The sequence below is a fragment of the Procambarus clarkii genome, chromosome 82, assembly GCF_040958095.1.
Source record: "Procambarus clarkii isolate CNS0578487 chromosome 82, FALCON_Pclarkii_2.0, whole genome shotgun sequence".
Taxonomy (NCBI): domain Eukaryota; kingdom Metazoa; phylum Arthropoda; class Malacostraca; order Decapoda; family Cambaridae; genus Procambarus; species Procambarus clarkii.
Window position 1 is genome coordinate 1970125 of NC_091231.1, and position 24959 is coordinate 1995083.

Below are 24959 nucleotides of genomic sequence, written 5' to 3' on the forward strand. Positions count from 1 at the left end.
CTTGATCCCACTGACAAGGCTGTGTGCTTGATCCCACTGACAAGGCTGTGTGCTTGGTCCCACTGACAAGGCTGTGTGCTTGGTCCCACTGACAAGGCTATGTGCTTGGTCCCACTGACAAGGCTGTGTGCTTGGTCCCACTGACAAGGCTGTGTGCTTGATCCCACTGACAAGGCTGTGTGCTTGGTCCCACTGACAAGGCTGTGTGCTTGGTCCCACTGACAAGACTGTGTGCTTGGTCCCACTGACAAGGCTGTGTGGTCCCACTGACAAGGCTGTGTGCTTGGTCCCACTGACAAGGCTGTGTGCTTGGTCCCACTGTCAAGGCTATGTGCTTGGTCCCACTGACAAGGCTATGTGCTTGGTCCCACTGACAAGGCTGTGTGGTCCCACTGACAAGGCTGTGTGCTTGGTCCCACTGACAAGGCTGTGTGCTTGGTCCCACTGACAAGACTGTGTGCTTGGTCCCACTGACAAGGCTGTGTGGTCCCACTGACAAGGCTGTGTGCTTGGTCCCACTGACAAGGCTGTGTGCTTGGTCCCACTGACAAGGCTGTGTGCTTGATCCCACTGACAAGGCTGTGTGCTTGATCCCACTGACAAGGCTGTGTGGTCCCACTGACAAGGCTGTGTGCTTGATCCCACTGACAAGGCTGTGTGCTTGATCCCACTGACAAGGCTGTGTGCTTGGTCCCACTGACAAGGCTGTGTGCTTGGTCCCACTGACAAGGCTGTGTGCTTGGTCCCACTGACAAGGCTATGTGCTTGGTCCCACTGACAAGGCTGTGTGCTTGGTCCCACTGACAAGGCTGTGTGCTTGGTCCCACTGACAAGGCTGTGTGCTTGGTCCCACTGACAAGGCTATGTGCTTGGTCCCACTGACAAGGCTATGTGCTTGGTCCCACTGACAAGGCTGTGTGCTTGATCCCACTGACAAGGCTGTGTGCTTGATCCCACTGACAAGGCTGTGTGCTTGGTCCCACTGACAAGGCTGTGTGCTTGGTCCCACTGACAAGGCTGTGTGCTTGGTCCCACTGACAAGGCTATGTGCTTGGTCCCACTGACAAGGCTGTGTGCTTGATCCCACTGACAAGGCTGTGTGCTTGGTCCCACTGACAAGGCTATGTGCTTGGTCCCACTGACAAGGCTGTGTGCTTGGTCCCACTGACAAGGCTGTGTGCTTGGTCCCACTGACAAGGCTATGTGCTTGGTCCCACTGACAAGGCTGTGTGCTTGGTCCCACTGACAAGGCTATGTGCTTGGTCCCACTGACAAGGCTGTGTGCTTGGTCCCACTGACAAGGCTGTGTGCTTGGTCCCACTGACAAGGCTGTGTGCTTGGTCCCACTGACAAGGCTGTGTGCTTGATCCCACTGACAAGGCTGTGTGCTTGGTCCCACTGACAAGGCTGTGTGCTTGGTCCCACTGACAAGGCTGTGCGCTTGGTCCCACTGACAAGGCTGTGTGCTTGGTCCCACTGACAAGGCTGTGTGCTTGGTCCCACTGACAAGGCTGTGTGCTTGGTCCCACTGACAAGGCTGTGTGCTTGGTCCCACTGACAAGGCTGTGTGCTTGGTCCCACTGACAAGGCTGTGTGCTTGGTCCCACTGACAAGGTTGTGTGCTTGGTCCCACTGACAAGGCTGTGTGGTCCCACTGACAAGGCTGTGTGCTTGGTCCCACTGTCAAGGCTGTGTGCTTGGTCCCACTGACAAGGCTGTGTGCTTGGTCCCACTGTCAAAGCTGTGTGGTCCCACTGACAAGGCTGTGTGCTTGGTCCCACTGACCAGGTTGTGTGCTTGGTCCCACTGTCAAAGCTGTGTGGTCCCACTGACAAGGCTGTGTGCTTGGTCCCACTGACCAGGTTGTGTGCTTGGTCCCACTGACCAGGTTGTGTGCTTGGTCCCACTGTCAAAGCTGTGTGGTCCCACTGACCAGGTTGTGTGCTTGGTCCCACTGACCAGGTTGTGTGCTTGGTCCCACTGTCAAGGCTGTGTGGTCCCACTGACAAGGCTGTGTGCTTGGTCCCACTGTCAAGGCTGTGTGGTCCCACTGACAAGGCTGTGTGGTCCCACTGACAAGGCTGTGTGGTCCCACTGTCAAGGCTGTGTGGTCCCACTGACAAGGCTGTGTGGTCCCACTGACAAGGCTGTGTGGTCCCACTGTCAAGGCTGTGTGGTCCCACTGTCAAGGCTGTGTGCTTGGTCCCACTGACCAGGTTGTGTGCTTGGTCCCACTGTCAAGGCTGTGTGGTCCCACTGACAAGGCTGTGTGCTTGGTCCCACTGACACAGCAGCAGCACTAAGGCCAGCACTCCTCTGTCTATCTCTTGTTTTTCGAACTTTTTCCAATCATTCTGAGGAATTCACATATTGTTCAGTACTATTGTTTTTGATGAATGTTCAGTCGCGGTCATGATGAACGCCACCGGCAGCATGCGCACCATTCCCACAGGTTGAACGCAGGTGTACAAGATACAAGTAGATAAGTTGATGTAGGAAGTGTTGGTCCAGCCGGATTGTGATAGACTTGTGGGCCTGCCGGCCGCTGCCATCTTCTTGACCAAGCTATTACAAGACAAATCTGGCTTCATTACTGCCCTGGGGAGTGGAAGAACTCCCAGAACCCACTCCAGGTATACTCAAGGTATACTCCAGGAAACTTGTCTCCATGTGTCCAGGGGTTACCAGGCACCGAGGGCCCAGGTGGTCATCATTGCTTGGTGTACTCGGACGCCTTGCTGTGCCTCGGGTCACCAAACACCAAGCTCGACAAGGACTGGCTGGAGTCGGTCAGAAGCGGTGACACCACTGACGAATATTTAAGCTGAAAAGAAGAAATATCAACTAAGAAATAACATATATATATTAAAGATATGTTAAGTTTACATTATATCTACATAAGCTCTCAAAATTTTCTACAATGTCACTATTGTCTTATTAATTTATGTTTAATAGTGTCCCGGAAGTACTCTCGGGTTCCTTCTCGACGCATTGCTCATTATTGCCGCCGGAGGCGAATAGTTTATTGTGCACCCCATACTCATCCTGTGAGCGGTAGCGCAAAAAGAATTACAGAGGGCACAAAAGGTCAGTGTCCGCTAGTTACAGAGAATGTTCTATTTCAAGAGCTATATATTTACAGTGAATCATTATACATTAATGGTTGGTCTTAACAAGCTAATATATAATTGCTTGAGCAATGGAGATATTAGATCCTATCACTAATACATAATTGTTTGAACAATGGAGACATTACAGTCATAAGGGAGCTGCTGTTTGTTATTGTTAGTCTTCACAATACACTGCTTGTTTCTTAATTTCTTGTTTCTGGTCGGTTTCTTGGACCGACCGACCGACTGGTCGGCCCACTTGGACCGACCAGTCCAAGTTGAGCACCATAACAATAGTTATCTGCTAACATAATACACAAAAGATGCCATGTAAATATCGCTTGAGACGCAGTGAAGGAACTTACGTTAAGAATGTGTGACCTGACGACCACCAGGAAGTAGAGCCGCAGGAGCGTGATGGCGAGCGTGAGGACGGCGATGAGCACCAAGGTGTTGACGAACAAGGTGATGGCTCTCAGCCCCATGACGGCGATGATGCAACACTCCAGGCACAGCCACGCCAGCATCAACCTGTAGCGCTCCTGTGGTGGCGGCACCACCAGGTCACCTCTCTCCACCCTTACTGGTTGGTCCGTGTGTGTGTGTGTCTGTGTGTGTGTGTGTGTGTGTGTCTGTCTGTGTCTGTGTGTGTGTGTGTGTGTGTGTGTGTGTGTCTGTGTGTGTGTGTGTGTCTGTGTGTGTGTGTGTGTGTGTGTGTGTGTGTGTGTGTGTGTGTGTGTGTGTGTGTGTGTGTGTGTGTCTGTGTGTGTGTGTGTGTGTGTCTGTGTGTGTGTGTGTGTCTGTGTGTGTGTCTGTGTGTGTGTGTGTGTGTGTGTGTGTGTGTGTGTGTGTGTGTGTGTGTGTGTGTGTGTGTGTGTGTCTGTGTGTCTGTGTGTGTGTGTGTGTGTGTGTGTGTGTGTGTGTGTGTGTGTGTGTGTACTCACCTATTTGTGCTTGCGGGGGGGTTGAGCTTTGTCTCTTTGGTCCCGCCTCTCAACTGTCAATCAACTGGTGCACAGATTCCTGAGCCTACTGGGCTCTATCATATCTACATTTGAAACTGTATTACATGGCCCAGTAGGCTCAGGAATCTGTACACCTGTTGATTGACGGTTAAGAGGCGGGACCAAAGAGCCAAAGCCCAACCCCCCCGCAAGCACAACTAGGTGAGTACACACGCACGCACGCAACATTTGTACACTGCACATAATGCAAGATACACAAACTTCACGATGAAGTAGAAAAGTTTAACAAAGGAAGAGAAACAAGAGGAAAAGAGTGGAGTAATGCGGGGCAGTCAAACACAGACACTCTTAGGCTGTTGATTTGTGGAACCAATTACCGAGTAACGTGGTGCAGGTGGGCTCCCTCCATTGTTTCAAGCGTGGGTTGGACATGTTTATGAGTGGGATTGGGTGGTTATAGATAGGAGCTGCCTCGTATGGGCCAATAGGCCTTCTATAGTTACCTTGTTCTTATGTTCTTATGTTCTTCCTCACACAAACATAACAATGTTAGAGGCTGGGTGTTGTGTGAAGCACCCCAGCACTTTATAACCTCTAATGCATCAGTTTGAAACTAGAACAAATGCAGAACAATAATGCTTAACTTGGTGAAAAGAAGAAAATGAAGTTAAACGATAATAGCAGTGACCGCCAGTGCTTGGTGAGGCCTGCCCGCGCCAGACACTGGCAAGAGGCCTGCCCGCGCCAGACACTGGCAAGAGGCCTGCCCGCGCCAGACACTGGCAAGAGGCCTGCCCGCGCCAGACACTGGCAAGAGGCCTGCCCGCGCCAGACACTGGCAAGAGGCCTGCCCGCGCCAGACACTGGCAAGAGGCCTGCCCGCGCCAGACACTGGCAAGAGGCCTGCCCGCGCCAGACATTGGCAAGAGGCCTGCCCGCGCCAGACATTGGCAAGAGGCCTGCCCGCGCCAGACACTGGCAAGAGGCCTGCCCGCGCCAGACATTGGCAAGAGGCCTGCCCGCGCCAGACATTGGCAAGAGGCCTGCCCGCGCCAGACATTGGCAAGAGGCCTGCCCGCGCCAGACACTGGCAAGAGGCCTGCCCGCGCCAGACATTGGCAAGAGGCCTGCCCGCGCCAGACATTGGCAAGAGGCCTGCCCGCGCCAGACATTGGCAAGAGGCCTGCCCGCGCCAGACATTGGCAAGAGGCCTGCCCGCGCCAGACATTGGCAAGAGGCCTGCCCGCGCCAGACATTGGCAAGAGGCATACCTGTGGTATTGTGCTACAGGGAATGACAAGTTAGCGGAGGTTCTTGTTGAACGTCATGCAAGCCTCTCCCTGCCTCACACAAGTGCCTGCTATAGTGTATACACTTTTTAAGCTATAATATCTTATTTTAAATGTTAATATTAAAATTTATTTATGCGAATGTGCATTTTTCTGGGCGGAAAAGATGGTGCCCTATAGGGTTCTGGCGTCACTTCCAGTGTAACAATGTCATGTAACCCGTTTTAGCCAATAAGGGGCTAGCTGTGGCATGAGATGACAGTGCTCTTACGTGTGATTGGCTGGTGAACGGGCACTCTTTCTGTGTGATATGAGTGAGAGAGTACACACTCGACCTCGGAGCTCTGTGTGACATGAGTGAGAGAGTACACACTCGACCTCGGAGCTCTGTACTCATCTTGAGTATTCGTCCTCAATGACTTGTACTAAGGCTGGGGCAGGAAGACAGCGGGTCGCTCTCAAGATGCGTCACCTACAGCTCTCACAAGCAACAGTCGTGAACGACAAGAAGAGTAAGGAAGGGTAAGGAGAGGCAGGAAGTAAGATTCGGTAATTATCAGGAGAAAGCATCAAATTAGTACGACTACGTAGCACTTGGAAGGGGTATGAGGACGGAGGGAAGGCTGCGGTGCCCTACAGCTCGGACCATCGGGAATCGAGCGCCGACCTACAAAAAGCGAAGCCTGTGGCTGCACAAGACCAAGTGATTGTGTAGTGGACTGCCTTGAGACGAAGGTACTGGTTGTTGTGTAAACGCTGTCGGCGAAAGACCCGGTTTTGGCGTCCTGTTAATTAAGGAGTGTGTTAGTACTGGTGACCAACACGAAGCTTCTGTGACAATTCTCCATGTTAGATTTCTAGCCTGTGTGTGAGGTGATAGTGAGTGCTGTGATCTTACTCTGTGTCTATCAGCTGGAGGAGACCCACAGCAGGTGGTAGACACTTGTGTGGTGGCAGGGGGCGACCACACTGGACCTGACATAAGGAAACTCACTAGTAGACTACCCCTACATTATCACAGCTGCAACTTCGACATTGCAACAAGTCAACATACCAGGAACTGCAGTTGAAAATATTACAGGTAATACAGCTTGTCGGTGTCATAGAGATCCAATACAGAACTTGACCGTAAACGAGGGAAATATAATGGATAAGAGTAAGTCAATCCATACAGAGAAATATAGTCATGGATATACACATAATGAGAACATGGAGAGAATAATGTGAATATGAAACTAGCAATAGCAAGTCTAGCCAAGTGTTAACTGTGTGGTCAGGGGAGAGGAAGGTGACACTTGAGACAGACCTTTAAGGTACCGACCAGGAGACAGACAAGGGTGAGGAGGTAGACTCCAGCGACCACCAGCCCAGCGATGCTGACGGCGCTGCTGAAGTACCGGTCTTCTCCTGCAGGAGACACGCGTCACTATACCTCCTCCTTCTGCTGGATATTGTCGCTTAAACTCTCACTATCTCAACGGTTCATGGCTTAGAAATTGGCAGGTACAATAAGCAGTAATATTCTGAGGGTATACACACACAGATCACACTAACGTGATGCATCAAATGAACAAATCCACAAGGGCCATGACACGGATTCGAATCCTCGTCACGGCCCTTGTGGATTCGTTCTGAGGGTATAGTTACCTCTCAACAGGTCGAAGATCAGGAAGCCAACCTCGGCAGCTTCACCAATCTACAAGAGGCACGGTAAAGGGACTCATAAACAGATTAACTTGTTTTGACACTAGAAAGGGTGACAGATAATGAAGCGTTATACACATAATAAATCTCGTTCAGTTGCACAATGAATTCACAAAATACTGAATTGTATCTGTGAGAAACTTAGTGTAATAGGATGGAGCTTGCGTTCTTGTGCTCCCCAGACATCGTATTGTCTCAATTCATTAGTTTTAAACTTATCTTTTTCTTGAAAATTCAAGGTAACTATTATTCCATTATTTTTATTTGCCACGTAATAATTTTTCCGCACTTCGTTCAATATACTTTAATACATCTTAATCATAAAAAACAAACAATATATTTGTAACAAACAATTAATAATTAGAAGTAATATTATCCCTTCAAGCAAGTAATTTTGCAAGTAAGCTTCTAGCAAGCTTTATGGTAAAGTGAACTAGAAATACACGAATAAGTGAACTTGAAATAGACGAACTTATTCGTGTATGTATTTATGACACACAAATATAAGAGAGAAAAGGAAGGCTGGATACTGACGAAGTGGACAATGGTGATGGCAAGAGTGCCGCAGGGCAGCTCGCAGCAGCAGCAGCAGCTGTCCACCACACACCCGGCGTTCATCCTGTACTCTCCTGGATGAGTACGTGTTCACTCCTCCCATGAGTCCTCTACCATGCGAGGGGACGCACAAGTCATCGGGTGTCACATCTCGAGTCCCGTCTGTGCTTCATGGTCTGCCATGTGACCTGTAACATGATCCACAGGTGTCACAGGTGTTGTGTCCACTCTGGCCCTCACCCTGTAGTATGGACCCAACGTGGGGACCCACGTTGGGTACATGCTACTTGCGTAGGGTACATGTTGAGTCCACTCTGGCCCTCACCCTGCAGCATGTACCCTACGTGGGGGTCCCACAGTCATGGCCTGTGTATGCTGTTATTATTGATCACAAGCTACATACGTTTTCATTTTTATGTGTTTCACATTATGTCTTATTTTATATACTATCAATTACGCGCACATGTCATCTACCAATACGGTCGATAATTACTCCTTCTCTACTCCACAATCTAACTGTTTCTCAGTTTACCTCACTACACTACACAGTCTCTCACTACACTACACAGTCTCTCACTACACCCCACAAGGGGAGGGAGTGAGCTTGTATGAGAGAAAGCCGTACCTACTGTGTACACATTCCCAGGGTTCTGGGTCACGCTCTACATTCTAAACTAAACTTGACTATAGATTTGTAACTTTCAGTTCTGTCGTGTAGGTGTGTAGGTGTGTGTGTGTGTTTTCGCCTATTTGTGCCTGCAGGACCGATCTGTAGCTCTTGGACCCCGCTTTTCTAGCCGCCGGTTGTCTAATCTAATGACTCCTGAATTATTTTTCTATCATACCTACGAGTCATGAATGGAGTTTGCCCTCTAGGGGGCCTCGTAGCCTGGTGGATAGCGCGCAGGACTCGTAATTCTGTGGCGCGGGTTCGATTCCCTCACGAGGCAGAAACAAATGGGCAAAGTTTCTTTCACCCTGAATGCCCCTGTTACCTAGCAGTAGATAGGTACCTGGGAGTTAGTCAGCTGTCACGGGCTGCTTCCTGGGGGTGGAGGCCTGGTCGAGGACCGGGCCGCGGGGACACTAAAAAGCCCCGAAATCATCTCAAGATAACCAAGATAATCTACATCCTGCTCCTTTAGTCCATTCCACTTGCCACTGCTCTTACACTATCAGGAACCTTCCTAACATCTCCATGATTCATCTTACTCTCAAGCTTCCATCTATGCCCTCTTGTTTTGGTGGTATGTGTCATTACTCACCTATTGTGACGGTAGAATCGAGCTTCAGCTCTAGGACCTCACCTTTCTAGCGGCTGGTTGCCTAATGAAACAATGACTCTTGTCCAAATCCTCTATGATAACTACTATTTAATTTATAAATGGAGTTCGCGTCTATATAGACCTTGTTCATTTTAGTCATTCCATTTTCCTCTTAGTCTTATGTTCAAAATCACTTTCTAACATTTCTGAGGCTCAACTGTTTTCTATCTTCCATCCATGACTTCTTGTTCAAACACGTCCACTTTTCCACTGTAAATCCCAGTTAAGTATTTTATACATCTCTATCATGTCTTCTCTCTCTTCTTTTCTAGCGACGTCAGGTCTAGTGCTTTCAGTCTTTCTTCACATCCCATTACTCGGAATTCGGAGGCGAGTGTTGTTGCAAATCTCTGAACTTTTACTAGTTTTCTTATTTTTTTATGAAGGCTTCACTGTGGGGCATAGTACAAGACTGGTCTCACGTAGGTGGTGTACAGTGACCTGAATGCCTCCTTATACGTGTGTGTGTGTGTGTGTGTGTGTGTGTGTGTGTGTGTGTGTGTGTGTGTGTGTGTGTGTGTGTGTGTGTGTGTGTGTGTGTGTGTGTATAATTACCTAAGTGTAGTTACAGGATGAGAGCTACACACGTGGAGTCCCGTCTTCCCAGTACTCTTTGTCGTATAACTCTTTCAAAGTGCGGACGGTTTTGGCCTCCACGACCTTCCTAGTTTGTTCCAACCGTCTATGACTGTGTGTGTGTGTGCGTGCGTGCACGTATGTATGAGAGATATAATCTGAGAGAGAATATAATCTATATAGAGAATATAGCCTTCCTTGAACATTCACTAACATTATAAATTACAAGCTACTGTTGATCATTGCACAGTATCGCCCAGTACACACTCGTAGGACACACAACCCTACGACACACTCGTAGGACACACAACCCTACGACACACTCGTAGGACACATAACCCTACGACACACTCGTAGGACACACAACCCTACGACACACTCGTAGGACACACAACCCTACGACACACTCGTAGGACACATAACCCTACGACACACTCGTAGGACACACAACCCTACGACACACTCGTAGGACACACAACCCTACGACACACTCGTAGGACACACAACCCTACGACACACTCGTAGGACACATAACCCTACGACACACTCGTAGGACACACAACCCTAGGACACACTCGTAGGACACATAACCCTACGACACACTCGTAGGACACATAACCCTACGACACACTCGTAGGACACACAACCCTACGACACACTCGTAGAACACACATGAGTATCTCCACACCCGGGCCCATCCCAACCAACCCACAACCTAACCGCAACCGTTCCCAAAAATTGAAAATAAGCCATGACTGGGTCGTGCTGATTGGGTTACAACACAAGAGAGAGCTGAGGACACGATAGAGGCGCACAGGATAACGTCACCACGGTGGTAGCAGCAGGCGTGAGCACTCAAGACTGAGCAGCGCTGAGTAACACAAGCCCCGCATATCATATTGATCAATAAGCCCCAACCACGCACAATACTTCCCCCCCCCTCGGCTCTCACCCTCATCACTAGATCACAATCAACGGGAGTTCGTCAACAATCATCAAAATGACAGCTTCAAATTCGATAAGAAACAGGTGTGTTCAGGCCTACCGCAGATGTGGAGGCGTGAGGCCAGCAACAGGTGGCAGGGGGCAAGTCCGTACATGCCTTGCGCACCTGTAATTAAGGTTAACTGGAGTAAGGGGCTGTTATAGGCACGCGGACACAGTCAATTGGTTGTTATAGGCACGCAGACACAGTCAATTGGCTGTTATAGGCACGCAGACACAGTCAATTGGTTGTTATAGGCACGCAGACACAGTCAATTGGCTGTTATAGGCACGCAGACACAGTCAATTGGCTTTTATAGGCACGCGGACACAGTCAAATTGGCTGTTATAGGCACGCAGACACAGTCAATTGGCTGTTATATGCACGCAGACACAGTCAATTGGCTGTTATAGGCACGCAGACACAGTCAATTGACTGTTATAGGCACGCAGACACAGTCAATTGGCTGTTATAGGCACGCAGACAGTCAATTGGCTGTTATAGGCACGCAGACACGGTCAATTGGTTGAGAGATTCAACTGCGAGAGAGTTCATCTTCATGGGCCCACAAGTCCACGTGACTCATACAACCAACACTGAAGAAGTATAAAGGTTTATAACAAGATTAGCGCCAGAGCTCGGAGGACTATGAAGATAGGGTAAGGAAATTAGACTTCACAATTCTGGAGAAGAAGCGGAGGGGATATGATCACAGCATACAAGATGATGAGTGGACCAGACACCGGGGACAAGGAGAGCCTCTTTAAAGTAATAGAAAGTAGAGCAAGAGGATACAGGTGGAAGCTGGAAACGCACATGAGGGAAGGGAAGGTAGGGAGGAACTCCTACCTAGTACGGAAGGTCAGTTGCGGAAGCCCCCATGTAGTCACTGACAGGTTACTGACACAAACTTGAGCCCCCCCCCCCCTCAGCCCCACCCCCACACCCACCTCAGCCCCACCCCAGCCCCACCCCCACCCCCACCTCAGCCCCACCCCCACACCCACCTCAGCCCCACCCCAGCCCCACCCCCACACCCACCTCAGCCCCACCCCCACACCCACCTCAGCCCCACCCCCACCACCACACTGACCTATGGGAAGAGCAATATATTCTCCAGCAGACGAGTGAATGGTTGTTTACTGCCGTGGTTCCGTATATGTTGTGTCCATCTTGGACACAATACTAGGAGTCAAGCCTAGTAATCACATGAGCCGGAAGAATATATCGCGGGTGTAAATACCTTCAGTAAAGGTATTTCTTCTTCCTTCAGTAAAGAGAAGCAATTCTCCCTGAACACGAAAATTATATTCCTAGTTAATATTAGGTACTTCTGGTAGAAATAATTGATGGTTTTGCAAACTGATTATTTTATTTATGTTTCTTAATATCTTAATTTTCCGAAAGGTTTTTGTTTATACGGAGTATGCCTCGTTGAATTTATTTGAAACTTGCTGTACCCGGTCACGCGTTGCTGTACCCGGCCACGCGTTGCTGTACCCGGCCACGCGTTGCTGTGGCTCAGAAATGCATGTGGGTTGATGCGTCACAGTAACCTTCCCTTGTCTCCCAGTCCTCCCCAGCATTACCTCCCTTCCCCGTCCCCTCGTCCTCCCCACTATTTCCCCCCTCCCTCATCCCTTTGTCCTCCCCACCATCCCTCACTCCAGCGTCCCCTCGTCTTGCTAACCATCTCCCACTCCCCCATCCCCTTGTCCTCCCTACCATTCTCCCCTCCCCCATCCCCCCGTGCTCCCCACCATCCCCTACTTCTCTGTCCTCTTGTCCTCCCCACCATTCTCCATTCCCCTGTTTCATAGCTCCCACCATCCCAAATTCCCCCGTCCCCTCGTCCTCCCCACCATTACCCCCTCCCCTGTCCCCACATCTTCCCCACCATCGCCCGCCAGTGACGCCACCACCTGTATTTCACGACACATTGGCTCAGGGATAATATAATCTACGGGTCTATAAACGCTCACATTAACACCAACGTCGTATATTAAGGCAGAGCTGCAGTCACGAAGCCTTGATCAATACCTGGCCGGAGTTTATGTTTTGTTGCTAGGATCCCACAATCCACAGCTGGGTCACGCACACCTTGCTTGACGGCGTTTGGCATATCAATTATGACACTAGCTCTCCACACACACGTCAGTGGCTTATTTTAGAAACTGTAATTGTCGTCAGTCTCGAACCCATTGATGATGTGACGACTTATATCGAATTTTGTAACTAGCTCATCAAGATTGTAACTTGCTTAGCTAAATGAATTGTGGGGTTCAGTCTCTGAGCCCATTATGAAATAAATAAATAAATAAATGTACCTCTGTAACCCTTTCCGCTACCGCCCACAAGATGGGTATAGGGTGCATAATAAATGAACTAAATTAAGTGGAGTCTCTTGTCTAAATATAGGCCAAGAAACTTTGATGTTAACATTGTCTATCTAAAGCTGAATTGCATTTGTTGATTTGCTTCCAAATAAGATGTAGCAGGTCTTTCCTATGTTTAGTGTGAGTTTGTTGGTTGACATCCATAAGTGAACTTTTTTAGTTCATTATTTACATTATTTAATATGAGTGGGTTGGGGTTTGAGTAGAATAGGGGTAGTATAATCAGCAACCAATATAGTTTTAAGCATGTTAGAGACATTAGGCAGATCATTGATGTATATAAGAAATGGGAGAGGCCCTAGGATGCTGCTCTGTGGCACCCCTACGGTTAGTGGTAGAGTAGAAGAGGTTATATCATTGGTGGCTACACATTGGTGTCTGTCACTAAGATAGGATCGGATATAGTTCAGGGCAAGGCCTCGGATTCCATAAAGGTGGAGTTTAAGTAAGAAGTAATTATGGTTAACAGTATCAAAAGCCTTTCTCAGGTCAATGAAGAGTCAATCGGAAGCTCACTTTTGTCAAGGGCTGAGTAGATTAAGTCAAGCAGACTAACAATTGCATCATTGGTACTCTTTTGGGAGCGGAAGCCAAACAGACAGGGACTTAGTATATTGAATTTTACGAGATATGAGTAGAGCTGTTTGTAAATAAATTTTTTTCAAATATTTTTTATAATATAGGTAGATTTGATATGGGTCTGCAATTATTTATGTCTGCCGTGTTACCTCCTTTATGAACTGGCGTTACTCTTGCTTTTTTAAGGATATCAGGGAAGGTTTGACACTCTAGGGATTTATTGAACAGCAGAGCTATGGGTGGTGCAAGGGCATGGGAGGCACTCTTGTATACCATCGATGGTATTTCACTAATGTTCCCCGCTTTGGTTTTTAGTGAGTGAATGATGGACACAACATCTGTCGGGCTGACCGGAGAAAGAAGAGAGTTTGAGTAGCTGTGTGAAAGATATGTGGTAACATGTGTCTAAGTCTGTGGGATTTTTCGGGCAAGGTTAGCACCAATCGATGAAAAGAATCTATTAAATTCATTTGCTGTTTCAAGATCTGTTGCAGGTGTATAACCATCCTTGGAGATTTTTATCGGGCCATGTGAATGTTGTTTAGCTCTTAGGATGTTAGAGATGACTCTCCATGTGCTTTTCATGTTACCTTTGGCTTCTTTGAATCTATTCTCGTAATAGGAACGCTTTGTTCTTCTTATTATACTGGTAAGCACTGACTAGTACCTCTTAACTACTTCCTTTGCAACTAGGCCAATCCTAAGTTTTTTTTCATATTCATGTTTCTTGTCGATTGCTTTGAGTATGCCATTAGTGAGCCAGGAATTATTTAACCTTTTGCCAGTTACTTACTGGTGAGAGGACAATAAGTATTGTAAAGGCTTAGAATTTTGGAAAGGAAGAGGCCAGTTAACGAATTTATATCCTGTGTATTATTAAATTCAGATTCTCAGTTTATATTGTGGAGGACATTTGTGAGATTGCCTATTGCTGCTTCACTGTGTAACCTAAAGGTCATTTTCTTGTTAGCTGGAGGTGTTATGGCCATGTTCGCTACTAGGAAGGTAGGATAGTGGTCAGTTGTTCTGTCAGTGATTATACTTGATGTAAGGGGAGCTGTTATGTTGGTCCATAAATGATCCAGCAGGGTAGTAGCGGATGTTTGAGTGAATCGGGTGGGCTAGGTGATTGTGGGGATTAGCATACAGGAATTCATGCTGTTAAGGAAATAGTCGGCTTGAGGGCTATTTTGTTGCCCCAGGTCAATATTGTTGCCCCAGGTCAATATTGTTGCCCCAGGTCAATATTGTTGCCCTAGGTCAATATTGTTGCCCCAGATCAATATTGTTGCCCTAGGTCAATATTGTTGCCCTAGGTCAATATTGTTGCCCTAGGTCAATATTGTTGCCCTAGGTCAATATTGTTGCCCTAGGTCAATATTGTTGCCCCAGATCAATATTGTTGCCCTAGGTCAATATTGTTGCCCTAGGTCAATATTGTTGCCCTAGGTCAATATTGTTGCCCCAGGTCAATATTGTTGCCCTAGGTCAATATTGTTGCCCCAGGTCAATATTGTTGCCCTAGGTCAATATTGTTGCCCCAGGTCAATATTGTTGCCCTAGGTCAATATTGTTGCCCCAGATCAATATTGTTGCCCTAGGTCAATATTGTTGCCCTAGGTCAATATTGTTGCCCTAGGTCAATATTGTTGCCCCAGGTCAATATTGTTGCCCTAGGTCAATATTGTTGCCCCAGGTCAATATTGTTGCCCTAGGTCAATATTGTTGCCCCAGGTCAATATTGTTGCCCTAGGTCAATATTGTTGCCCCAGGTCAATATTGTTGCCCTAGGTCAATATTGAATAATTGAATAAGTCGCCTCCCAGAACTGCGAGATTTTTGTTGATGTTGTTGTTTAGGATAAGATTCCATAAGTTGTCTGAGAATGCAGCTATGTTAGTATTGGGAAATCTATAGATGACTTCAATAGTCAAGGAGGATTTAAGGGATTTAATTGAAAATTGAGCAAAAGTATATTCACAGTAGTCATCTCTATCACTAATGACACTGTTGCAGATGAAGGTATCTTGGTAATATATAGCTGTGCCACCACCTTTTTTGTTAGGCCTACAGTTGTGAATGGCTTTATAACCAGCTAAGTTGAAAAGTTGGGTATAGTCTTTACTTAGCCAGGTTTCTGTTAAAATAATGAACGATAACATCAATAAAGATGTTAGTAATAATAAGTATCCTAATATTTATACCCCCTCGGTCACGTGTTCTGCGCATACATTCTTCCCGAAAATATACTTATATTTCAAAAATATAATAAAGAATAATATATATATGTTGGTTTAATAATTGTTAGAAAGTATGTACAGTATATTTAATAAGGTCATTAATACGCAAAGCGTTTCAGCCATAACTTAAAATAATTCAGTGCCAGCGGGAACTTCTCTTGACTTAAGTTACTCTCTTAAAAAGCCGCCAATTTTTTATGTAGTTCAAAGTAAATCAAGGATTGCTTTGGTATGGATTATATAAGAGAGTTTAGTTTAGTTAGTTATATATGAGAGTTTAGTTTAGTTAGTTATATATGAGAGTTTAGTTAGTTTAGTTCATTTATTATGCACCTCATACCCATCTTGTGGGGGGTAGTGGAAAGGGTTACAGAGGCACATAATGGGCTCAGGGACTGAACCCCACAATTCATTTAGCTAAGCAAGTTATAAAAGAGAGACAGCTAATATGATGAGGGCGGACAACCTTCGACTTTTCGAGTCTAAAAACGATTCTCTAGTGACTAGTACTAGTGGTAATGACAACAATCTTGTAAATATACATAGTCATAGTGACTTTATACATAGTCACTCTATGTGTAAAACTACAATTCATATACTATATATATAAGCGTTTAATACACACGTTTGCAAGTCAGTATATTTCTTACAAAGCCCCTGAACACGATTAATTTACAATTATTATAATTATTTCATGTACATTTATTATTGTTCAATATTGGGTTGAGTAGGCCTTAGAAGAAGGCTCCCTGGGCCTTGTTTCGTCCAGCTGATCATTGTAAACATGGCTGTTTCAGCGCTGTTCCCGGCAGCTTCTCGCTCACTCACTGGCTTTCTTCAGGCCTATCGCAGAAATGTATGTAATATGTTAACATCATTAGAGTCCTGTACATTACGCAATAAGTATACTTCACAAAAGTGACTGATATATATATATATAATTTAGTTCTCTTGCAAAACCTGTATGCTAAGTGAACCGGCGTCCGGTTGAAAGTGTATGCTGTACTTTTTTTCTTGAGATATATACAAGAGTTGTTACATTCTTGTACAGCCACTAGTACGCGTAGCGTTTTGGGCAGGTCCCTGGAATACGATCCCCTGCCGCGAAGAATCGTTGAGCTACTTCCATACAATGCTACTTACGTTAGCATTGTATGGAAGATGTTGCATCAGAAACGATCGTGGCATTCATCGCCATCAAATACCCACACCATGCATAACTCGGTAATAGCACACGAGTTTATTGAGATTTACTCCCACCCGATTTACGAAAATCGGGAGGGAGATAAACGGGGAATAATACTCTCTCATCTTTTCAAGACGATCTAAATAGGGTTTTGAAATGGTCAAAAGATTGGCAGATGCGGTTTAATCTAGTTACAGATCAATATCAAATTTACCTATACTGTACTTTCAAAAATATTTGAAAAAATTATTTTCAAGCAGCTCTACTCCTACTTTGTAAAACTCAACTTACTACGTCCTTGCCAGTTTGACTTCTGTTCCCAAAAGAGTACCAATGATGCCATTATTAGTCTGCTTGATATAATCTACACTGCACTTGACAAAAATGAACTCCCAATTAGCCTCTTCACTGACCTGATCTTTCTTAAGCTTCACCACTATAGTATCCAAGGCCTTGCTCTGTACTATATTCATTCCTATCTCAGTGACAGACACCAATATGTAGTTGTCAGTAGCATAACCTCCCCCACTCTACCATTGACAGTAGGGGTGCCACAGTGCAGCATCTTGGGACCTCTCCTATTTCTTATATACATCAAAGATTTGCCAAATGTTTCTAACATTCTTAAACCTATAGTATTTGCAGACGATACTACTGTCATTTATTCTGACCCCCAACACACTAAATAATATTGTCAACAGTGAATAAAAAAGTCCACTCTTGGATGCCAACCAATAAACTTACACTAAACATAGAAAAGACCTAGATTTTATTTGGTAGGAAATCATCAAATCGGATTCAACTTCAGATAGATAATGTTAAAATTACCAATAAAAATGAGGGGAAGTTTCTTGGCCTATATATAGACAAGAGACTGAACTTCAGCACCCACATACAACACATAGCCAAAAAAGTCTTAAAAATGGTTGGTATAATCTCTAAAATCAGATGTTATGTTCCCCACTCTGCTCTCCTCTTATTATACTATGCACTAATCTATCCCTATCTTACATTGGGTATCTGTGCATGGGGTTCAACCATTGCAAATTACGTGAAGCCTATCATCACTCTGCAAAAATCTACTATCAGAACTATTACTAACTCTGTCTTTAGACAACACACAGCCCCTCTGTATAAGTCCCTTAACATGCTAAACATACACTAACTCCACACATTCTCATGTGCAATCTACATATACAAAACCTTGTTCCTAAATGGTAATCTTGATCTGAAACATTTCCTTGATAGTTGTAATAGAACCCATGAGCATCACACCAGAAATAAATTTATCTTTGATATCCCCAGATTCAGACTAAATCTGTGCCTTCAGCTATATCTTGCTCTTGTTAGGTCCCATTTAGATTCAGTTCAGTTTTGGTCACCATACTATAGAATTAAATATAAATTCACTAGAATGCCAAAAAAAAACCCTATAGGATTTGGATTAAGATTTAGTTTTTACACTAAGCATACATGTATTTAGCCTAATTAGGTCTTGTGATACAGTACTGAAATGTTCTTAATTTTATTATATTTTTCAGGGAAAGAAAAGCCTATACTTATCCAGCACAAGACTCTGCTCCATGTACACTACAGACCCCATTGATCCAAATGAAGTCACATTTGACAAAATTCTGATAGCTAATCGAGGAGAGATTGCTTGCCGAGTAATTAAGACTTCCAAGAAAATGGGAATCAAAACCGTGTCTATTCATTCCGATGTTGACTCTAATGCTGTAAGTTTGGTTTCTATTTATTCTCACAATACAATTATTCTGTGGGGGAGCCCCGTCGGCTTCCTGAAGCTATCAAACTAACATGTGCTATATTAGTTTGGTGCCATCAGTCCATGGAGTTCAAGTGAGCCCCTTGTGAAGGGTATAAGTCAGCAGAGAGACATAGAAACAGCAGTGTTAAATGTTGAAAACAATCTTGAACTCTTGCATTTGGAATTCCCGCCAGTACAATAGTCAGTTTTGTACATGCGCAGTGTGTCATAGACACACAGAAGCATACTCGTTTACTATTACATACTGTACTCTGAAACACAAATGAAATATAAAAATTAACACAAATAAAACAAACTGGTATTTTAACTAGGAGAAACATTTACATTAACAACCACAAAAGCTATACTTTATATACCAGTCATTATATTGTGCTTCATATGATATGGCCACCATACAACTGCTGTATTTTTCAGCTTTGGTCTCACAAAGGTCATGAACAGTTTATTTAGTATCTTGCCATCCATGTATTTAAAAGCAATTATGAAATTGGAAAGATTAGCATAGGCCCCCCTTACACAATGTTCTTTGTGGGGTCCTCAGGTGACAGTTTTCTATTTAGAACCACCCCTAGATCTCTCTTATCAGAATTTTTTTAAGCTTTTCCACATACAGTAATTCGTAGGTTATGTATGTGGTCTTTTTTCTCCTATTCCACATTCTATAATGGGTGGCCATATCGCAGCTCGCAAGCTGCATGCGTCTCTTCGACCTTTAATATGTGGCTCATGAAAAATTCTAGAGAATTTGAAGTTCTAGAAATTATGACTCGAATCCAGAGCAAGAAACACACGGCTATATGAAGAGTTCTTATATCTACTGAAGGGAGTTTAGTACAAGTGCAGACGTTGAACTGTGCAGACCTAGCTGGTACACTTTATATATAAATCTTATTTAAAGTGTCTGAAAACTTTGTGAAGGAAAATCTCTTAAAAAAATTGTAAGAAACAAAAATATGAAAATATAAATTTTTACCCTAGGTGAGAAGAAGAGTTTGCATTCATGGTTAAAGGAGGTAAACCTTTGTGCCATATCTGCCAAGTGCCACACAATCATTACAAAGCCAGTAACTTGAAATGCCACTAGAAACTAATCACAAAAACTTTTCATATGATTACCCACCTAAATCAAACTTAAGGAAAAATAAGTTTAATGAGTTAAAATCATCAATAAATAGCCAGCAAACACTGTTGACATTGTTCAGTAAGGAAGCCACAACTCTAACATTCTGAGCTTTCTCACTTGGTGGCTCTTACAGTAAGCAAGTTTGGTCACCCCCTGTTCTGTAATGTGGCATTTATTCACATTAAATTCCATTTATCAAGTGTTGTTCCCATACACTTACTTTATTCAGGTCTTGAAGGGCATGACAATGATCTAAGATTATCTTCCCTAGTATCTTAGCTTCATTAACAAACATGTTCATATAATTCAATATTCTTTCTGGTAGATTGTTTATATATACAGTGAACATTAAACTGTTGAAAGAACTGAACCCTGTGGTAAAGAACTACCACAGGGCTCAGTTAACTTGTGATATTTCTCCAGTCCGAAGGATTGCCTCTTATTACTGCCCTCATTCTTCTATCAGAAAATTTTTCATTCATGTCACGCCGGTTGGCCGAGTGGACAGCACGCTGGACTTGTGATCCTGTGGTCCCGGGTTCGATCCCGGGCGCCGGCGAGAAACAATGGGCAAAGTTTCTTTCACCCTATGCCCCTGTTACCTAGCAGTAAAATAGGTACCTGGGTGTTAGTCAGCTGTCACGGGCTGCTTCCTGGGGTTGGAGGCCTGGTCGAGGACCGGGCCGCGGGGACACTAAAAAAGCCCCGAAATCATCTCAAGATAACCTCAAGATAACCTCAAGAAACCTCCCTGTCACTCCTCCAGTATGTTTCAGTTTCCAGAATGACCTATTATGCTTGTTAATTTTTTTTTGTGTCCAGATAAATGCAGTGAATCCAACCATAAAATCCTGTAAAATCTCTGTGGCTCTTATCATAGAAACTAAGTAGCTCGGACTGATGACTTTTCCCTACCAACTGTATTTTATTCCAATAAGAATATTTTATCTGAAAGATTGGATAGAAAAGTCCATTCATGAAGAGTTGCATTCTTGTTCCACAAGATATTGGTTTATATTTGAGATGTAGCACAATGGTCTGCATCATAAGCTCACAACTGAGGGATCCAGGTTGATCCCCAGACAGGACAGAAATTGTTGGGCAAATTCTTTTTTTGACCTGATGCCTCTGTTCACCTAGCAGTAAAATAGATATCTGGGAGTTAGGCAACTATTGTGGTTGCATCCTGAGGAACGTTATTAGTTGGCTTAGGGGTACTTCAACATGCCAACTTCTCACTTAATTTGTTCCAACCTTCTACCACTCTGTTTGCGAAGTTAATTTTCTTATACAGTATTTCTTCGGCATCTGTGTTTAGTTAGTTTAAATCTATGACCTCTTGTTCTTGAAGTTCCAGGTCTCAGGAAATCTTCCTTATCAATTTTATCTACAGTACAGGTTTCTTATTCCTGACAGTGGGAAATATAATTTCTAGTTTTTAAGTTAGTATAAAGTATGTGTTCATGTTTTGAGTCATGCTGCTGATTTGTGTATTCACAAAGCTGTCTGTTCAGTAGTAATGATAGCATTGTTCATTGAATTTAGAGTTCAACTTCTAATTGATCATTGTGCATTACAGCCACACGTGAAGCTGGCAGATGAAGCAGTGTGTGTGGGCACAGCTCAGGCTCGAGACTCTTATCTACGCATGGATCGTATCCTGGAAGCAGTCAAGCTTACTGGAGCTCAGGTTTGTTTATTTATCTTCACATTGCACACTATGGATATTATTCAAAGTGGTTGGTTAATGTGAATGGTGACCTGATTATCTGGATGACATGTGACTAGCAAATATATTATATTTTTTGTAGTTTTAATTTGATAGTCTGGAAAAATAAAGCTAAATACCCAATGTAATTATTCCTAGGCCAAGTATAGCACATACATGTACTTATTAAGCCTAAGAGTGGATTTGTGTATTAGGCCTAGGAGTGCTAGGAAGGGTTAAATTAAGTTCTCTATTTATAGTCACTACAAAAGTTTCCCATTTGGCCGAATTTAATAATTAAGAGTCAATTTTTTAGGGATTCATCACTTCATATTGGTTCTTTTGACCAAATACAGGTAGTTATTATAAGATCTTGCATTTCAGTGGGATGGGCTGGTTCAGTATTGTTATGTGCAGTATGAAATATATAATTTGTATTGATATTTACTTTTCAGAAAATTTTTCTGTGGAGAGCCCCTCTGGCTCCCTGGAGCTATACCAGGCTGATATGTATGTATTAGACTGTGGCATCAGTCAATTCGATTAGAGTTCTAGCCTTACGAGGACCATGAGCCAGAACCTAGGCCCCTTCAGAGAGGCACGAGGAACAATGGCCTATAGACACCCCCATGTGGTTGGAAACATTCTATGTCTGCCATCTACTGGGTTAGGCACCCAGAAAGGTAGGCATCTTAAAACAGACCCCAACTGGTGAAACATTGCTACCGAAAACCGAACTGCTGAGCAGAACTTCCCTTCCTAAAAACAAGCAAAGAAGCATGACGTCACACCTGCCGCCGTGCCGCCTGTCTGTGCAGCTTTCCCCTTCCTGGGAGGGGGCAGTGGGAGCCCCAGACCCCCCGCAGTGGCTATCCAACCCCAGTTCTGAGGCTAATGTGTTGAGTGGCAGTCATTTGACTCTGGCTCCTGTTTCTGAGCAGTGCTGTGCCTTGTGGTGGTGTTCTGCTGTGTTGTGGTGTGTGCGCGAGCCAGGAGTAATTCAAGAAGTACTGGGGCTGCATGTGCCTAGGGCCTTCTTCCCTAGGTGCCCTGTAAGTACTGCCCTTGCGGCTTGGGGTTAACTTCCACAAGTCATTCGGGAACTACATCCGTAGGGATCTTTTACTGCACGGTGATTGCCTGCCCTTGGGGTCAGCTGGGGTTTGTTTTGATGCTTAGCTTCCGAGCTGGAGTGCTAGGTAGCCGGCGCTGGGGGGTTTGGGGCTCCCCCCTTTCCCTCTTGGGGAGGGGAGGGCTGTGCAGACGAGTGGTGTGATTACAAGGTGACGTTTTCTTGTTTGCTTGTTTCCTTGGGATTGGAGGGAGTTCTGCCTCTTCTGTTCTGTTTCCAGTTGCAATTTTCTTACCATGTGGGGTCTGTTTTGTTATGCTTACCTTTCTGGGTGCTTAACCCCAGTCGATGGCAGATAAAGAAAACCCCCAACCACAGGGGAGGGGGGTTCCAGGGCCATTGCTCCCTGTGTCTCTTTGAAGGGCCAGGTTCTGTCTCGTGGACCCCGGTAGGCTGAACTCCATAGAATGCCCGAGTCTAATGATTCGAATATTAGCCCGATAGCTCCAGGGAGCCTCTGGGGCTCACCCAGAAAATGGTGTTTCATTACATTCAATGCTGGTTTTATCTATTCTTGCTAAATATTATATTTAACCTATAATGTACAGGTATTCTGATTATCATACACATTTCTCTTGTCTCTGTAGGCAGTCCATCCAGGATATGGCTTTCTTAGTGAAAATGCAGAGTTTGTTCAAAAGTTAGAGGATTTAGGCGTTCTCTTCATCGGTCCAAATGCCAATGCTATTACAGGGATGGGTGACAAACTAGAATCAAAGAGACTTGCAATGGAAGCAGGTGTCAATACTATTCCAGGTATTGTATTTGTCATAAGGTTAAACCAGCAGTATTAGTAAATTAGTTTTAATATTAAATATATTTAAGTACCCTGTATTGTCAGACTTCTAGATGCGTACAGTATTAGAGTTGTGGATATAAAACGAGCTATGACGTAAGGGTAATTCATGAACTGTAGAATACTATGTGAAAGGAAGTAGAAAGATATGTTTTGTTTGAAAGTCTGAATGATGTTTGCTGGGTCTACCACAGTCTCTCTGGTCCCAGTGTTTTTCTTGGGTTTTCTTTTGCCTTGGTGGCTGTTCCTTGCACTTATGTACATGTAGGCCTGGAGTTAGTACACTTGGTGGTGCTTGAATTCAGGGGTACCATATCTAATTACCTAAGTGAACTTACAGGATGAGAGTTATGCTCGTGGTGTCCCGTCTTCCCAGCACTCTTTGTCATATCACGCTTTGTAACTTCTTACGGTCTTGGCCTCCACCACCTTCTCACTTAATTTGTTCCAACCTTCTACCACTCTGTTTGCGAAAGTTAATTTTCTTATATTTCTTCGGCATCTGTGTTTAGTTAGTTTAAATCTTTGACCTCTTGTTCTTGAAGTTCCAGGTCTCAGGAAATCTTCCCTATCAATTTTATCAATTCCTGTTACTATTTTGTATCTTGTACGTAGTGATCATATTACCTCTTTTCCTTCTGTCTTCTAGTTTTGGCATATTTAATGCCTCTAACCTCTCCTCGTAGTTCTTGTCCTTTAGTTCTGGGAGCCACTTAGTGGCATGTCTTTGCACCTTTTCCAGTTTGTTGATGTGCTTCTATAGATAGGTTACTACCATACAACCGCTGCATATTCCGGTTCGGGTTCCTGGTGAACTGGAGGAAGTCCCATCTGGGTCCCTCTCAGGTTTGGTCTTGGCTGGGACTTGTGTGGGACTCTCGGACTGCCTCCTTGTCTCTCCCTCTGGAGGCTCTGCTGCGGTTGCAGTCCCAAACCTTTGCCTGTTTTTGGAGGGCTCCCGGGTCACAAGGCGGTTGCTCGAGGGGTTTGTGTCGGAGTCTGAACTTTGCAATGTTGGTCTACCCATCGGGTCGCCTTTGGCTTTGGCGGCTGTTCTAGTTCCTATAGGGACGTCCCTTCCGTCTCTCTCACGATCGCTGGTTTTGGCCTCTGGGTGCCTTACGTCAGCTGCTGCATTGCCAGCTTCCTCTTCAGGTTTTTCTGGGTTCGGTGCTTTGGCACCTACCCGAGCCCTTGCTCGATGTGTTCTCGGATGTGTTGTCTCTTGGCTGGGGCTTTGCGACCAGTGGCCGGCCAGGGGCGGTGGGGTCCGTCCTTCCATCGTGCCCATATCACAGTGCGAGAGTTCGCAGCGGTGAGGATGTCGATTCGGGAGGTTTGGGTCGCTCACGGATCGACGATCCGGCTCCATTCGAACTGCTCCCTGGTGGTTCATTGCCTGAACCGTTGGGATTCGATGTGGACCTTGGCTCTTTGGGGCTGGTCGTTTCGGGTGACTCGTCTGCTGAGTTCTTGAGATTTGGCTCTCCTGGTTGTTCAC

General features: G+C 45.1%; 2 protein-coding genes across 5 annotated transcripts in view; one reads left to right on the plus strand and one right to left on the minus strand.

The window, feature by feature from the left end:
• LOC123764293 (propionyl-CoA carboxylase alpha chain, mitochondrial) overlaps nt 1-24959 on the plus strand; it is a 57480-nt gene that overhangs the window by 5533 nt on the left and 26988 nt on the right. For 2 of the 4 annotated variants that reach the window (XM_069315790.1, XM_069315789.1), the window contains exons 2-4: nt 18452-18646; nt 21402-21512; nt 23250-23418. In XM_069315790.1, coding sequence (XP_069171891.1) covers nt 18452-18646; nt 21402-21512; nt 23250-23418 — 475 coding nt within the window. Of the gene's footprint in view, nt 1-3562; nt 3697-16456; nt 16581-18451; nt 18647-21401; nt 21513-23249; nt 23419-24959 lie in introns of those variants that run through there. The other 2 variants (XM_069315791.1, XM_045751879.2) reach the window with 2 other exon arrangements.
• LOC138358219 (uncharacterized) lies at nt 1525-7807 on the minus strand. Its single transcript, XM_069315796.1, has 5 exons — nt 7603-7807; nt 7012-7060; nt 6671-6771; nt 3476-3652; nt 1525-2824 (listed from the first exon to the last, which is right to left on the minus strand). The coding sequence occupies exons 1-5, from the start codon at nt 7684-7686 to the stop codon at nt 2711-2713; spliced, it is 525 nt and encodes a 174-aa protein (XP_069171897.1). The 5' UTR covers nt 7687-7807; the 3' UTR covers nt 1525-2710.